General features: G+C 54.9%; 1 protein-coding gene across 1 annotated transcript in view; it reads left to right on the plus strand.

Moving 5' to 3' along the window:
- Nucleotides 1-14,712, plus strand: part of WNT7A (Wnt family member 7A) — an 84,572-nt gene that overhangs the window by 34,797 nt on the left and 35,063 nt on the right. The window contains exon 3 of the mRNA XM_004702367.2: nt 1,260-1,531. Coding sequence (XP_004702424.1) covers nt 1,260-1,531 — 272 coding nt within the window. The remainder of the gene's footprint in view (nt 1-1,259; nt 1,532-14,712) is intronic.

Consider the following 14,712-nt stretch of genomic DNA (forward strand, 5'->3'; position numbering starts at 1 on the left):
TCTGCATGGGGGGCTTGTTGACAGGGTGTGGGCCTTGGTCCCGTGCCCACCGGTTGGGCAGCCTGGGCACGCCAGAGCCTCTCTTGATCTCAGCTTCTTCAACTGTAAGTAAAGAGAAATGAAGACCCCTCCCCTTCTTCCACAGCTAAGGCACAGTCAGTGCTGCCACCAGTAAACATTCTAATCATTTTATATTTGGGCGAGTTTGTCTAGCCCCGCCCCCACCCCCACCCCAATCTTTCCAAGTGCCAGGCCATCATCCAGTCTGTTGGGGGGAGTGGAGCACAGAGAGGTTAGGTGACGTGTCCGAGGTCTCACAGCCAGGAAGTGGTGGAACAGGGATTTCACTCCCGCCCCATCCTGTTCTTTTTCACACCACGGTCAAATTGTTCCTCTCTGGCTGTTCTCGAGGGTTTATTCTTACTCTTTGCTCCGTCCTCTGATGTGTTTTCCGCGTGTGACACCCTATGCATGTATGTGTGCGCCTGGGGACTCCCTAGCCTAGGATGAGTCCTCTCTGGGACCACCTGGAACATGTGGGCCTTGGTGGTTACAAATTGGGCTGCAATTTGAGAGGTCAGCAGTTCAATACCACCAGCTCCTTCTCAGGAGAAAGATGGGCTAAGAGCTTCACATGGACAAACTCTTGTCTCTGAGAGAACAGTGCTTCTGCTCTGTCCTCACGTTATTGGGGCACAGGGAGGGGTGGTCACTGGCTGAAAGTCGCAGAGCCAGGGGAGCGGTGTTACTACACCCAAACCTCTGGTACCGAGGCCTGTGCACACAAAAACCTGCTGGCCACCAAATTGATCCCAACTCCTGGCCACCCTCTGGGGACCCTGTGGGGTCGTGGGTCACATGTTGGCCTGCTCACCACAAGGTCACCAGCTGCTTCTTGGGAGAAAGATGAGGCTTTCTACTCATGCAAACAGTGATGGTCTCAGGCACCCCCCACGGGGGTGTTGCAGATGTGTCCCCTTCTAGTACCTGTGCAGATGAAGTGACCCTTGTGTACCTGCGCAGGCTGCCGGCCCGATGGTGTGGAGTGGGAACAGAGGGTGGTCAGCCACATGCCTTTCTCTTCCAAGGGTATCCAGCGACCCCAACCGCTGAATGAACCGGAAATGTGTGGGGGCACTGTGCTACTCCCCACTGGGAAGATGGCAGGGGAAGGAACAGGCATCCGGGAAGTGTTTGTGGAGCCAGCCATGAGTCCCCGTTCTTGACCCGGCCTTTCTTCTTTTCTCTCGCCCTCTCAGGGAGCCGGGAGGCTGCCTTCACCTATGCCATCATTGCCGCCGGTGTGGCGCACGCCATCACGGCTGCCTGTACCCAGGGCAACCTGAGTGACTGCGGCTGTGACAAGGAGAAGCAAGGCCAGTACCACCGGGACGAGGGCTGGAAGTGGGGTGGCTGCTCTGCTGACATCCGCTACGGCATCCGCTTCGCCAAGGTCTTTGTGGATGCGAGGGAGATCAAGCAGAATGCCCGGACGCTCATGAACTTGCACAATAATGAGGCAGGCCGGAAGGTAGGCAGCCAGGGCTTGGTAGAGGTGCGGCAAAGGGCTTTCTGAGAAAGGATGGCACTGGCTTTTGGGAGTGTCCCACAGGGCTCTGCCCTCAGCTCCCCCCTACCCCCACCCCCCATTCACCTTGACGAGGTGGCCTGTTGGCAGCTGGTCAGACGTTGTCCACGGCCCAGAGCTTGTTTGGACACTCAAGAGGCGACACATTGGATGTCACTGAAGCACTTTGGAACGAGCGATGAATGTGAGTGCGTACACCTGGATCCACAAACTCTGTTGCAGAGCGCCGTGCTTGGGGGCGGGGGTTGAGCCGAGGTGGATAGGAGTCCGTGGCGTTTGCCGCAGCTGTCAGGACAGCCTGCGTGTGCCGTGTGGGGGTCACCTTAAGCAAGTTAGGGAGCTCCACAGGAAGGAGGAGTCTTCTGTCTCTCCTGGCTTCTCGGCTTCATTGAGGAGAGAGTTAGGGATCTTCCGGGTGTTTCCAGTGGAGTTGGCTAGGGTAGCAAGGAGGCTTATGAGCCCATCTCCTGTCCCTGAGCAGGCCCTGAGAATAGAACCCACAGAGTAGGGGGCTCCATGGGGCAGACCCTGTCCCAGTAGAGGACCAGGACTGGTAGAGAAGTGAGCCCCCTCACCCCTCCACCCCTGAGCATGAGAGCAGAGGCTTAACTAGGGATTCCTGCCTACCTTGCCTAGTATCTGAGACTGGGCGTGAGGTGTGTGAGTGCCTGGGGGAGAGGGCGCACAGGAAGTATGGGGAGGACTCTGGGGTTGAGCTCCATAGAAATGGATAGGAGGGAGGGCTGGGTACCCACTTGGTGGGGGCACTGCTGTGATAGGAAACTGAATGTGGGCACCACCACCGTGGCCACAAACACAACTGCCCAGAGGCCTGGGCTGTGGTGAACCAGGGAACAGAGGCCCATGCAAAGGCCTTGTAGCCAAGCCGCTAAGCTCCTTGGATCTTAGCCTCCAGTCCTTCAGTGATGTCCCCTCATTTAAAAACACCGTCCACTCCCCATAATGGCTTTTTGGAAAAAGAGAGGTGACCATGGGAGCTCAGACCTAGTCCATCTCCTGCAAAAGATGCCCACCCCACCCCCAGGCTGCCGGGGTAGACTTGGGTGGCAGATGAGACACATCTCTTATGCTGGCCTGGAGCTTCCGGGCCAGGTGGTCTTGTGAGCACCAGTGCTCCTAAGAGGTAGGCACTCCTGCGACCCCACTTTGCAGGTTGAGGCATAGAGTGGTGGCGTCATTGGCTGCCCGTCCTCACCGCTAGCCCAGGACTTAGCTCCTGGCGCCTGCCTGCCCAGGAAGCAGAGATAGTGCCAGCATTCTCAGGGGGTGGGGTGGCGGCAGAGGTGGGTGGGGGGGAGAAGGAAGGAGGAAAGTGCTTACCCCAGAAGTTGGCACACAGTCGGCGCACACCGAGAGGTAGGTGCGGTTGCAATTTGTGTAAGTGTCACCGTGTGGAGGGAGCCATCGATCGATCGCTGTGAGGGAGGTGGTTGGGGAGTAAGTAGCCGCCACCTCAGAGGGAGGAAGCAAGGCCTCCCCAGGGCAGAGGGTGGCGCTGGATGGTGCTACTCCTTCCTCTCTGCCCCTTTCCAGCCCCCAGACACTTCCTGTTTCAGAGCCATCTGGGGCCCTGCTGAGTCACACCAGGGAAGGAAGGACTGAGTGATTGAGCAGCTCCCAGGGTCTGCAGCGGTGGCTGTCCTAGGAGCGTTTCAAGGGAGGCCCCACCTGGCTCAGCTTCCTGGAGTCTACCAGGACTGGGAGCTCCCTACCTCCTGCTATTCACTTATCTAGGTTTCTGGGGTCAGATCATCCCTCAGGGCCCAGGTCACAGGTCACAGCCCCACCCCGGCCTCAGTTTCCTCATCTGCAGCGACCTGGTGGGAGGATAAAGACACTTGGGGTGAGGACCGCTGAGTTTCCATCGGTGGAGGGTGGTTTGTGACTTGCAAGCAGGAGCCCTTGGGGGTAATGGTCGCTGTTGCAGGACAGTGTGGGGCACCCAGGTACGCTGGTGGGGACCCTCAAGCCTTCCGAGGTGGCTCTCTGCAGGAGATGGGCCTCGAAAGATGGGCGAGGCATGGATAGAGCCGGGAGATCCAGAATGAGGAGCCTGTGGACAGAAACCTGGAAGTGGGCCCTGAGGTCGGTTTGGGAGCCCTGGCTGGCTGGTGTGTGCGTCCCTGACCAGGTCAGAGCAAGTAGGAGGCCCACGAGGTCACTCGCTGGGCCAAAGACTCAGAGCCTCGAATGTCCTCCGAAATCTTCACTCATGTGGCGGCCATCTCCCCATTGCTCAGGTTTCAGCTCAGCGGTCCCTCCTCAGAAAAGCCTTTCCTTCTCCTCACTGGACATGGCTGTGCTGTGCTGTTGTCTTGCTCTGCCCCCTGCCATACCCAGACTGTCAGCCGGCACAGCAACTGCCCTGATGTTCATGCGCAGAGCCAGGCCCACAGGACGGCTGTGTCAATGAGGGGTGGCTGAGTGAGAATCTGGAGTCATGGGAGCCACTGGTGCTTTGGGAGCAGAGCGGGGTGGCAGTCTCCTGTGAAGCAGAGGGAGGCCGAGTGGGAGGGACAGGTGTGGGTTCTGGGCCAGAGCTTTGGGGAAACGTGCAGGCTGGGCTCGATCGGTGTCTCTGGAAGACACTGTTCCCCACTCAGGTTATCAAAGACGGAGGGTGATCCCAACCCCTCTCCCCCCCCACCTGCCCAGCTCCATTCTGGTTGCAAAGGGCCTGTCGGGGTGATGCCCAGGGAAGGCATTTCCGACAAGGACTGATGTGTTTTTCCTGAGGCAAGAGTTGGAATTTGTGACGACGACTCAGATGCACACATCTATCACAGCCAAGCCCTGTAGTGTTATGGGGTGGAACCGGAGACTTGGAGAGGATTGCAGCTGGCCCCTGCACCACCACAATCTGAGCCCAAGTAGGCAGGTGGGGGTGTGCCCCATCTCCACATCAAGGGGGCAGCGGCAAAGACAGCCCCCAGCTCCTTGGGAGTTTCCTCCCCCCTGGAGAGCTCCATTTCTCCATCTATCAAGTGAGATTAGGACCCCTGCCTTCTCGTGGGTCCCGGATGCTGGCCAGGACCAGATAAGGGTGCTCCTGGGTGATCTCCCAGTTGCTACAGAGTCCCATGTAGTCTAAAACATGAGTTCCTCCCCTCTAGGACCCCCACCTCCTAGAGTCGGGATGCCGTGGACCTCAAACGCTGTGGATTTGCCGTGGACCTCAAACGCTGTGGATTTGGGAGACGAGCAGAAGGAAGGGGGCCAGTCAGCTGCAGCTCAGGTTGAAAGTCTTGGAAAGGCTCGCAGATATATTTATCACCAGCTCCTCGCTCCTGCTGTGGGAGACAAGACTCAACCTGACCACCCGCTCTGGGGCTTGTTGGCAGCTGGAGTGAGAGAAAGGGGAGGGAGGGGGAGCCAAGGAGGGGTGTGTCCCGGGGCAGAGGTGGTGGCTGGAACCCTCGCCTCTTCTGAAGGGCTCTGGGTTGGCCAGCTGCGAAGTGGCCCAGAGGCTGTGTTCTGCGGCCCCCTTGGCCTGGGGGGGGAGGGGGGGCCATCCTTGCCTGGCAAGCTCAGGAGCCCTCACCATGTAGCTTCCTACCATGCGGTCCAGGCAGAACCAGGCATGGCTGGCCAATGCTGTGGCTCTGGGATCTGAGGAGGGGGCAGCCCCACAAGTGGATCTAGCTTCCCTCTTTCTTTCCCTTTATGCCTTGCAGTTGTGAGGTCTCAGGGTCCAACCATGGGATAATGAGATTGGTAGAACAGTCTGGCAACCCTAACAAGATATCAAGTTTAGGTTTGAGGAACCTATAAAGGCACTGAGAAAAATAAGGGTTCCAGGGGGAGGGGGAAGACAGTCGGGAAGGCCGGGTGAAGAGGAGATGATGTCAAGGAGCTCATGTAAAAAGAGGATGTTTGGTAGCAATTGTACCATTCTCCTTGACATGATTAAACTATGGAAGGATATGATTATCTATCTATCTGTCTATCTATCTATCTATCTATCTATCTATCTATCTATCTATCTATCTATCTATATCATCTATCTATCTAATCAAGCTTGCTGTCATAGGCCAGTGGTTATAGCAGTCTCTGCTCACCCACGGTTGGCCCCACCAGCCCCCCAGCTGGTTGGTTCGGGACAAGGAATCCCAGTGACACTGCCGACTACATGTCGGCCGCTTCACTGCAGTTCCAACCCACCAGTGTGCCTGGGAAGAAAGGCGAGGCTCTCTGCTCCCAGAAAGACTTCCAGCCTCAGAATCAACTTGATGGCCGTGGGGCGGGTTGCTTCTGTAGGATTTATAGCCACTATGGGGTGGCTATGAGTCAGAATAGACTCTGGGCTTGCGTTTTTGGGGTGTACTCTTGTCCAATAAATCACAATGACACAGCGGTTAAATGCTTGATGACAGCGAGATCAGGGGTTATCTGTGGGAGAAGAGTGTGGCAGTCTGCGAACCTGGGGGACCCTGCGGGACAGCTCTGCTTTGAGTCTGACAGCTCGATTCCTGGGAAGTCCAAGATACTCCTGTGTGCAAACTGATGTTTTGGTGGGGGTGGGGTGATGTTAGCAGTATACGCTCTGCTTTCTGGAATTTTCCGGCCATGGTGTCTTTGGGCTGAAGTCACAGACTGTTCAGGTGAGGATGTCAGGACATTCGGTTCCAATCCGAACACGTAGGATTTAGAGTCCTAGGATCTTTGGTTGAGAAGATATAGGCACCGGGACCTCTGCGTCAGGGACTCTTCAATGCCTGTGGGTCATAGCTTGTCGGTCTTTGGGAGGACTTGCCGAGTGGCCGTGGGGAGACGGCTTGAAGGACATTCTGACCCTCAAGATCCGCGGTTCTCAACCTGTGGGTCGCAATCCCTTTGGAGAGTCGAACGACTCTTCACAGGGGTCGCCCGATTCCTAACAGTAGCAAAATGACAGTTATGAAGTAACAACAAAATAATTGTATGGTTGTGGGGGGTCATCACAACACAAGGAACTGTGTGAAAGGGTCGTGAAAGGGTCGTGGCACGAGGAAGCCCGAGAACCACTGCTCAAGATGCCCATCGTTGAGTTGAAGAGGAGAGTCAGATAGGAGGAGTGAGGTTATGTGTCCAGGCTGCACCCAAAAAAGAGGTGCAGTTCCAAAGGTGCAGAAGAAAAGCAGCTTCCAGGGAAGAAGGGGTCCTTCGCAGGGCTCTGGAGGACAAGTAGGAGCCCGTCACAGAGACCAGCAGGGAAGGGAGGAGGACAATTTAGGCAAAAACAAAAACAAACAAACAAACAACCTCCCCTCCCCCCCCAGCACCTACAAAGGCATGAAGTCCTGGGGGCTGGGAACACGGGGACTGGAGGGTGTTGAGGATGAGACCTCAATGGGGCCAGGGCCTAATGCAGGTCCTGTGTGCCGGACCCAGGGGTGCACTGCCCTTTCCTGCTCTGGGCTCCTTGAAGAGGCTTTGACCGAGGTCTGACGAGGCTGTGCTTCTGGTCCTCTCTGAAACAGAGTGGAAATGAAATGGAGGCTGATGGGTGGGTAGGAGGGACAGCTGCATAGGAAGCATAATTGCAGCATGTGGGGGATGGAGGGGTGCTTCCCTCGCTGGGGTTCAGGACCGGGGCAGGAGGAACTCACTTTCAGGGGAGTGAGAGGCCCTGGGGACAGCGAGTGGGATGTCCAGGAGGCGGCTAGTGCCTGGGTCTTCATTCTGGAGTGAGGCTTAGCTGGGATGCTTCCTGGTAGCAGACGCAGGAGGTGGCTGTGGAAGTCTTCCCGTAGCATTTGGTGGTGTTGCCCAGTGAGAAGACCTCCTTACAAGAAAGGACAGCAGAGCCAGGGGGGATTGCCCTGCGAGGGTCAACCCGGGGTGGAGGGCTATGGGCAGCAGGTGAATCTAGGCGTGTGCTTGGCCAGGACACATGTGTTGGCATGTGGGGTGGGTAGGGAAGCCTGGGCTGCACTGTGGCCCACCTTTTGCTATTCCTTGACTCTGGAACCCCTGGCCAAGAGGCAGGGCAACCTCAAGATAAGAGTGCCTCTATCGGACTGTCCAGGCCACATTGGATACTAAGAGTTCAACGCACCAGCTCCCTGGGAAAGGCCTTGGCAGTGGGGCAGGGCCTGGTGCAGCTCCTCCTGGGGAGCTAGCGACTGAGCCTGAGAGAGAGGCAGCCCTGAGGATTGGGCCACAGCTGGGACAGGGCCGGCCCCTGCTGGAATGTGCTGCTGACACTGAGGGAGGTGAGCTCAGGGGGATGGAATTCCACCTGAGTAAGAAGTTACCTTCCTGCCCAGCCCCAGCCTCCTGCTCATGGGGGGAGGGGGGGGGGATGCCGCTGGTCTTGTCCTTTCCTGCCCTGCCCCATCTGGTTTGGATCCTGCTGGGAGCTGGATTCCCATTCCTGCCCTGGTCACAGGCAGTCGAGTGAGTCAGGGGACACCAGAGAGCAGGCCCTGGAAGCTGGGGTGGGGCTGAGATAAGACTCTCTCAACTATGCTCTTCTCCACTGTCCTGAGAACCACTTAAATATTTGACCAGATAGAGTGGCCAACAGTGGCATGTCGAGGGTCTGAGGAGCCAGCCTCTACCTGGCCTGAAGCCAGCTGACCAAGACAGGCTGGGAGAAAGCTCTCCTGGCTACAGTGCCTCCGATCCTGCTCCAGATCTAGGTTCTTGTCTTCCCAGCTGGGTCAGCCTACAGCTGTGACTCAGGGGACTTGGGCTTGGCTGGCTCTCGGCACATCTTGTCCCTCTGGGGTCTCGGTTTCTCCCATAGTGGGACTGTAGGGCTTCAGAGAGCTTATGCTGGCCTGACATGTGGGGTGGGAGAGGAAAGATGTTCTTAGGAGTATTGGCTACCTGCCTCGTTTCCTGTTACCTTCCTTTGTTCTCCAACCTCTCACACTGTTACCAGTTTCTACCAAACCTGCTCCTGCCTCAGGACCTTTGCACATACCGTTCCTCGGTCTAGCATGCTCTTAAAATCTTTGCATAAGTAGCTTCCTCTGTCCCTCTAGGTCTCCACTAAGATACCACCTTTCCAGGGAGGTCTTCCCTGCTTGATCCACCCCCACGTCCTCTATCTCTATCGCACCATCTTCTTTTTATACATAACAAATATTGCCATGTGAAGTGATCTTGTTTACATAGTTCTGTATATCTGCCTCCCACTAGCATGCCAACAGCAGGAGAGTAGAGACAGAGTCTGTTCACCCCTGAGCCTAGAACAGTGCCTGGCACACAGTAAGGGCTCAAGAAGAAGTTGTTGAAAGAATGAATGAAATGGTGAGCCTGCCCTTTTCTGGAGGGATTTCCCAGGAATAGGGTTGTCAGATAAAACGTGGGCTGTGTCACATTAAATTTGAGTCTCATCTAAACAAGGTATCATTGTATTATAAGCAGGTCCCCAATATTGTTTGGAAGGTATTCATTCCAAAATATTCTTCATCTCAAATTAAAGTGTAACTGGGCATCCAGTATTTTTCAATTAAGCTTTTTATCTTGACATGGTTCCACAGCCAAGAAATTCACATGGACTTGTAAGACAAAACAAGATGGGGAGATTCCGTGTACCTCTTACTCAGTTCTCCCTGATGTCAACAGCTTTCAGAACCGATGTACAATATCACAATGATGATACCGACACGGATACAGTCGAAACAGAAAACATTTCCATTCCCTGCCAGGACCCCTCCTGTTGCTCTGTTAAGACACCCACCCACTTCCTTCCCACGGCACCTCATCCTTCGCCCCTGGAAACCACTAATCTGTTTTCTCCTTCTACAATCTTATCCTTTCAAGAATGTTACATAAATGGAATTATACAAAATATAACCTTAGGGTTTAGGTTTTTTCCCTCCCCATAGTTCCCGGTGATTGCATGTATCTGTAGTTTGTTCCCTGGTTTTTTCTTTGCCGAGTAATATTCCATGGTACAGCTGTACCACGTGTGCTTGGCAATTCCTCCAAACCGCCCCAAAGGGAGGTTGCTTCCAGAGGGGACAAAGCTGCTATAAACACTTGTGGACAGACTCGTGTTTTCCTTGACCTCGGATAGATACTCAGGAGTTTGTTGGGATGCAGGAGAGGTGCCACTTTAGTTTTATAAGAATCTGTCCACCTGTTTTCTAGAATGCCCAACTGTGCCATTTTAGATTTCCACTGGCACTGTTGGAGAGAACCCCGTTTCTCTGCATCCTTGCCAGCATTTGGTGTCCCCACTATTATTTTTTGGCCATTCTGATCTGATACCTCCTTGTGGTTTTAATGAGCCTTTCGGTGATGGCTCATGAGGCCAAGCATCTTTTGTGTGCCTTTTGCCATCTGAGTACTACTCTCTTGGGGTGCGGTGTCTCTTCGGGTCTGTTACCCGTTTTCTAGTTGGGGTGTGTGTATGTGTGTGTGTGGGGTGGTTCGGTGGGTTTTTAACTGCGGAGCTTTGACATTTCTTTATCTTGGTGGTGATCAATCTCTTGTATACATAGTGACGAGTCGGTCTTCCCCAGCTGCTGCTTGTCTTTTCATCCTCCTCACAGGGTCTTTCACAAAGCAAATTGTTTTAATTTTGATAAGGTTTGCAGGATTCGTTCCTCCTTTAATGGATGGTGCTGCTGTTGCTGTCCAACGACTCTTGGTGTATCCTGAGGTCCTAAAGATTGTCTTTGGGTGTTTTCTAAATGTAGGTTTCCCATGTGCATTTACATTCACGGTCTGTGTGAATGAACTTTTGTCTCAGGAGTGAAGTTTAGGCAGACGTTCATTTTCTGCCCTCTTGATTGACTGACACTGGCAGCCCTCTACAGGCCCAACTGCCCTGTCTAACAGTGTCCTCCACCCAGACGGCAGAATGACCTGAGAGAGAGCCACCCTCCCCTCCTCAGCCCCATTAAACCCATGGAGGCGGAAATCCAGACCCAGAGGGTCTCTGCCCACCAGCGCATCTCACACTTGGACCACCAACGGGCCAGGTTCCAGACCCAGGCTGGCTCCTAGCTCAGACCCCCCCACCCCACTGCTCTGCATCCCCACTCAGACAGGTGGAGCTGGGCTAGGGGAGGGGAGGCAGGGCCATGAGAGGACTGGGGGTCAGTGCACCGACAGGACCAGGCCAGGGTGTTTGTGCCCAGAGGCAAGAGCCAGACTAGGGCCAACCAGGAAGAAGCCACTGACGGAGGGTCAGAGGACTGGCCCAGGCTGGCCTGAACAGTGGCCCGGTGGTGACTAGAGGTTTTTCCAGTTCCCTTTGATGACAAAGCCAGGGCAGGGCCCGGCCAGGGCCCGTCAGTGATGCCATGGTGATAGTAGTGACCATCTCAGTGCCCAGGAAGGGAGGGGATGAGATAAGGGAGGCCATGGGGCAGGGACACGGGTGGGACAGGAGTAGCCATTGTTTCCGGAGAAGGGAAACGTCACTGGAGCCCTTGTCCACAGGGTCAGGAACCCGGTGCCCCACTTGCTCCAGGCTCCGTGACTCGCCGGCCTCCCTGTTTAAAAGAGAAAAGAAAAGATATGCCGTGGGGGACGGAGGGGGCGTCTGACCTTCTCCAGCTGTGCCAGGGGGAAGAGCTATCCAGCAGCAACCTCCAAGGCCAATTTCTAGGAGGTCAGACATGCCTCTGTCCGCCACCCTTCCTCACCCATTCTGATGCCAGACTCTCTCCCATGACTTTCGACTCCCGTGGCTGGACCTGACCATGCTTTGCAATGGCCACGCAGAATTCACAAGCAGTGCTCTTGACCAGGGGGGTTATTAGGAATGTGCACAGGTTACAATTCAGGTGAGAAATGCCCAGGATACAGTTGTTCAGTCAGGGCAGTTTCTTCTTTGCTGCGTCCATGGGCCTGGCCCCTTGGCCTGGCCTCTGCCCTGCTCGGGCAATGTTCCAAAGCTCTGTTAGGATTGCCTCTAAAGCCCCCAAGGACACGTCATTCCACTCGAAGCCTCAACCCCAAAGCCCTCCGCTCCAGCTCAGGGGTTCCGCCAATCCAGGCACCCCACTCCCTAATCCAGCTTCCTGCTCCCAAGCACGCGGCTGTCCTTGCTCTGTGGCTTGGGAATCCACTGCTTTGTCTCAGACTCTGGCTCCTCGGCCGCTCCTCGTGTGTCTCAAAGTTGGCTCCTGGATCCAGGAGGTTTAGTGCACAGCGACTTCCAGGTCCAAAAGCCAGGCTCCACTCCTGGGCCTTCTCGCCTGCTGGTAGAGTGTCCCTCCTGCTTCTGGACGGCTCCCTGCCACCCAGCGGGTAGTCATCAGGATGAACTCAGCTAACAAGCACGCAGGGCTGAGTCATGGACTCCTGTTCCTGGGCTTCCCCAACTTCTTACTCAGACCCTTTAGGGAAACAAAGATGGGTTGGTGGGAGTACCCGCTATGCCCAGAAGGCTCAAATGACAGCATGCACTGCATGACCTTGCCCCAAGTCAGAAGGGAACATGGCAGCGTGGGGGCACATCCAAAGGCATTGGTTGGAGAGCCTGGCTTGGGAGCAGTTGACAGCTCAGCCTGCAGTAAGACCACCTCTGTGCCAGCGGCCACCACTGTCCCCAGTCCCTGAAGGGCTCTCGGGGGGGACGATGGGAAGAGAGGAAATAGGATCAGGACCCACAGGATAGAAGAATGTGCTAGAGCAGCAGGTTTCCTCTTAGATGAGCAAGAACTTGTTATTCGGTGAGGCACGAAAGTGGGACAAGGCTCCTCCCTCCCGCAGGAGGAGAGCCAAGCGGAGGGAAGATGCTCTTTCAATGGTAGACTATAGGGAGCAATATAGACTATAGAGAGGAATCTCAATCTAGCACTTGGGATACGCATGTGAATTTCATCTCCCGACAGGCCAGTGAAATTTGCCTCCTTTGCTGGTCTGTTTCACGCATGGGGAAATGGAGGCACAGACAGGTTAAGACATTGGCTCAAGGCAGCACCGCTGGCCGGGGACTGTCCATCCTGCCCTGCCATCTGAACCTGGAACATGCGTTTGCCTCAGTTCTTACCCCTGAACAGTCCTGTGGGATTTGGGGCCCGGGCACTTTCATTGACATGTACCCTGTCAGTCCTGATGTCCCTTGACTGTAAGAGGGGGGGGCAGGTATCTGTAAACTTGTAGAATCCCTTGACTTGGAGCTGGGGGAGAGTCTGTGGTGTCAGCCCCCCTGAAGCTCTGGCAGCTGGTTGTGCTGAGCACTGGGCATCCTCTCCCACTGCATACTGTGGTTCTCAGGTAGAAAAGGGGGGCACCCTCTTCTGCCTCAGGGAGGCCCCTTCAGGGCCGGGAGGGGGTTGTGACGGTGGAGAGGGGAATCCTGGCCCTTCCTCAGTGGGTAAGGGAGACTGGGCCTTGTGGGGGAGTTGAGCGAGACTGTACTAGAGATTCCAGCTAGGGTGTGCCCAGGGGTGCCCACCCAGGGTGCAGAGGCCTGGGCACCTCCTCTTGTGTTCAAGAAGATTCAAGGCATACATGGCCTGATGGAGAGTGGCCCCGGGGGAGCTGTGCCTTGCTCATCCTCGCAGGCAGCTGAGAGGGCCACCCCAGTGTCTCTCAGAACCCAGCCCTGACCCACCTACAGCAGGGTCTCCAGGGGCGCAGGGTGCCACTGCTCCACAGATGACATCAGAAACGGCCACTAGAGAACTGTCGAGCAGTGGGCTCTGTGTCCCTTGCCTTCTGCATTCTTCACACACACCAGTGTAAACCGAGTGAGGGGCAGAGGTGCTGGGTATTGGAGTTGGCCTCTAGATGCTGGAGCTGCTTCGTGGCTTGGCAGGTTTCTGAGTGTGTGACTTTGGGCTGGCTGCGTTGCCTTTCTGTCCCTCAGTCCCTCCATCTATAAAACAGGGACAAGAGTCTGACAGTAGTGTACGTCAGGCTTAACCAACTTAATGGGTGCAAAGTGCTTATAGCGCTACTGTGCAGTTCAGTAACCATGGCCCTCTGTGGCTATCGAATTCGAAATAAAAAGATAAAAAATTCAGTTCCTCGGTCTACCTTTCCAGTGCTTGCCCGTCGTTTCAGGAAGTTCTGTTCGATAGCACCGGCTTAGAGCCCGGGACACAGTCGGGTGGAAATCAGATGCTCATTATTATTTTAAAAGGGGCCTTTATAAATGTCCTTTGCCTCCTGGTTCTTTTCTCTATTTTCTTTTACTTTCCTCTTGTCCCACTATATTGTTCAGCCTTCATTCGGGTTTTGGTAATTCCTTTATTACATTGCCCTTGATCAAGCCCCACCAGGCATCCGACGCCCTCCTCACCATTGATTTTAGATCACTTGTTGTTCCCTTGTCCCTGGGTTTGTTGGCACACCCTTCCTTTCCCCCCACTGCCCCCTCCCATGTTCTGTCCCATTGTTTTCTCCTCAGGATTGTTTACCCCGCCTGTCTTATCTAGATAGACATGCAGAGACAATAGTAAGCACAAAAATAGGACAGAGCAAAACAAAACAACAACTAAGCAAAACAACAGCAAAACAAAACAACCATCGACAAAAACAAAAAAAGAAAAGCCTATAAATAGTTCCAGGTCTGTTTGTTGACGTTTAGGAGTGTTTTCCAGTCAAGTCTGATGGGGTGCTCTGCCCTGGTCCCAAAGTCGATTTTTGGTATTTCCCCGGGACTTCATTGCTTTGCTCCCCTTACTGCTCTGTTGCACGCCCTCAGTGTTTTGCCCAGGTATGGTGGAGTCAGACTGGGCACAGTTCCCGCACTGTGCCTCTAATGTTGTCCCTTGTAGCGCTATGGGTCAGTGCGGGATGTTGTGTATCCTGGTGGGGCCGACCCTATGGCCCTCTCTGTGCATTGGCTGCTCTGAGCAGGAATATTGTCTTTGGGGCTTGGTGGGCCAGGATGTGTTCAACTCTCTCTCTTTCCCTCTTCCTTTTCTCCTGTGTGCCCTGATTCAGTGCACCCCTATCCCTGAGCTGTAGCTTCAGTGCTGTCCTCTGAAGTGCATTCTTCGGGGGGTGAGGGGTGTCCACGTAATTGGGATTGGGGCCCGGCCCCACAGACCTCTCTTCTTGGTTCCCTGCTTCATGCCAATATGTTGCATTCATGCCTTGGCACACTGGGTTGAAGTCTGGTGCCTCTCTCCTTCTCCTGTGGCGATATAAACAACACCCTCCCCTTGGGTGGGTTAGTGCCCTGTGCCCCCAATACCCAT

Source organism: Echinops telfairi, unplaced genomic scaffold, assembly GCF_000313985.2.
Source record: "Echinops telfairi isolate 266 unplaced genomic scaffold, ASM31398v2 ScPeMD7_31;HRSCAF=116, whole genome shotgun sequence".
NCBI classification, from domain to species: domain Eukaryota; kingdom Metazoa; phylum Chordata; class Mammalia; order Afrosoricida; family Tenrecidae; genus Echinops; species Echinops telfairi.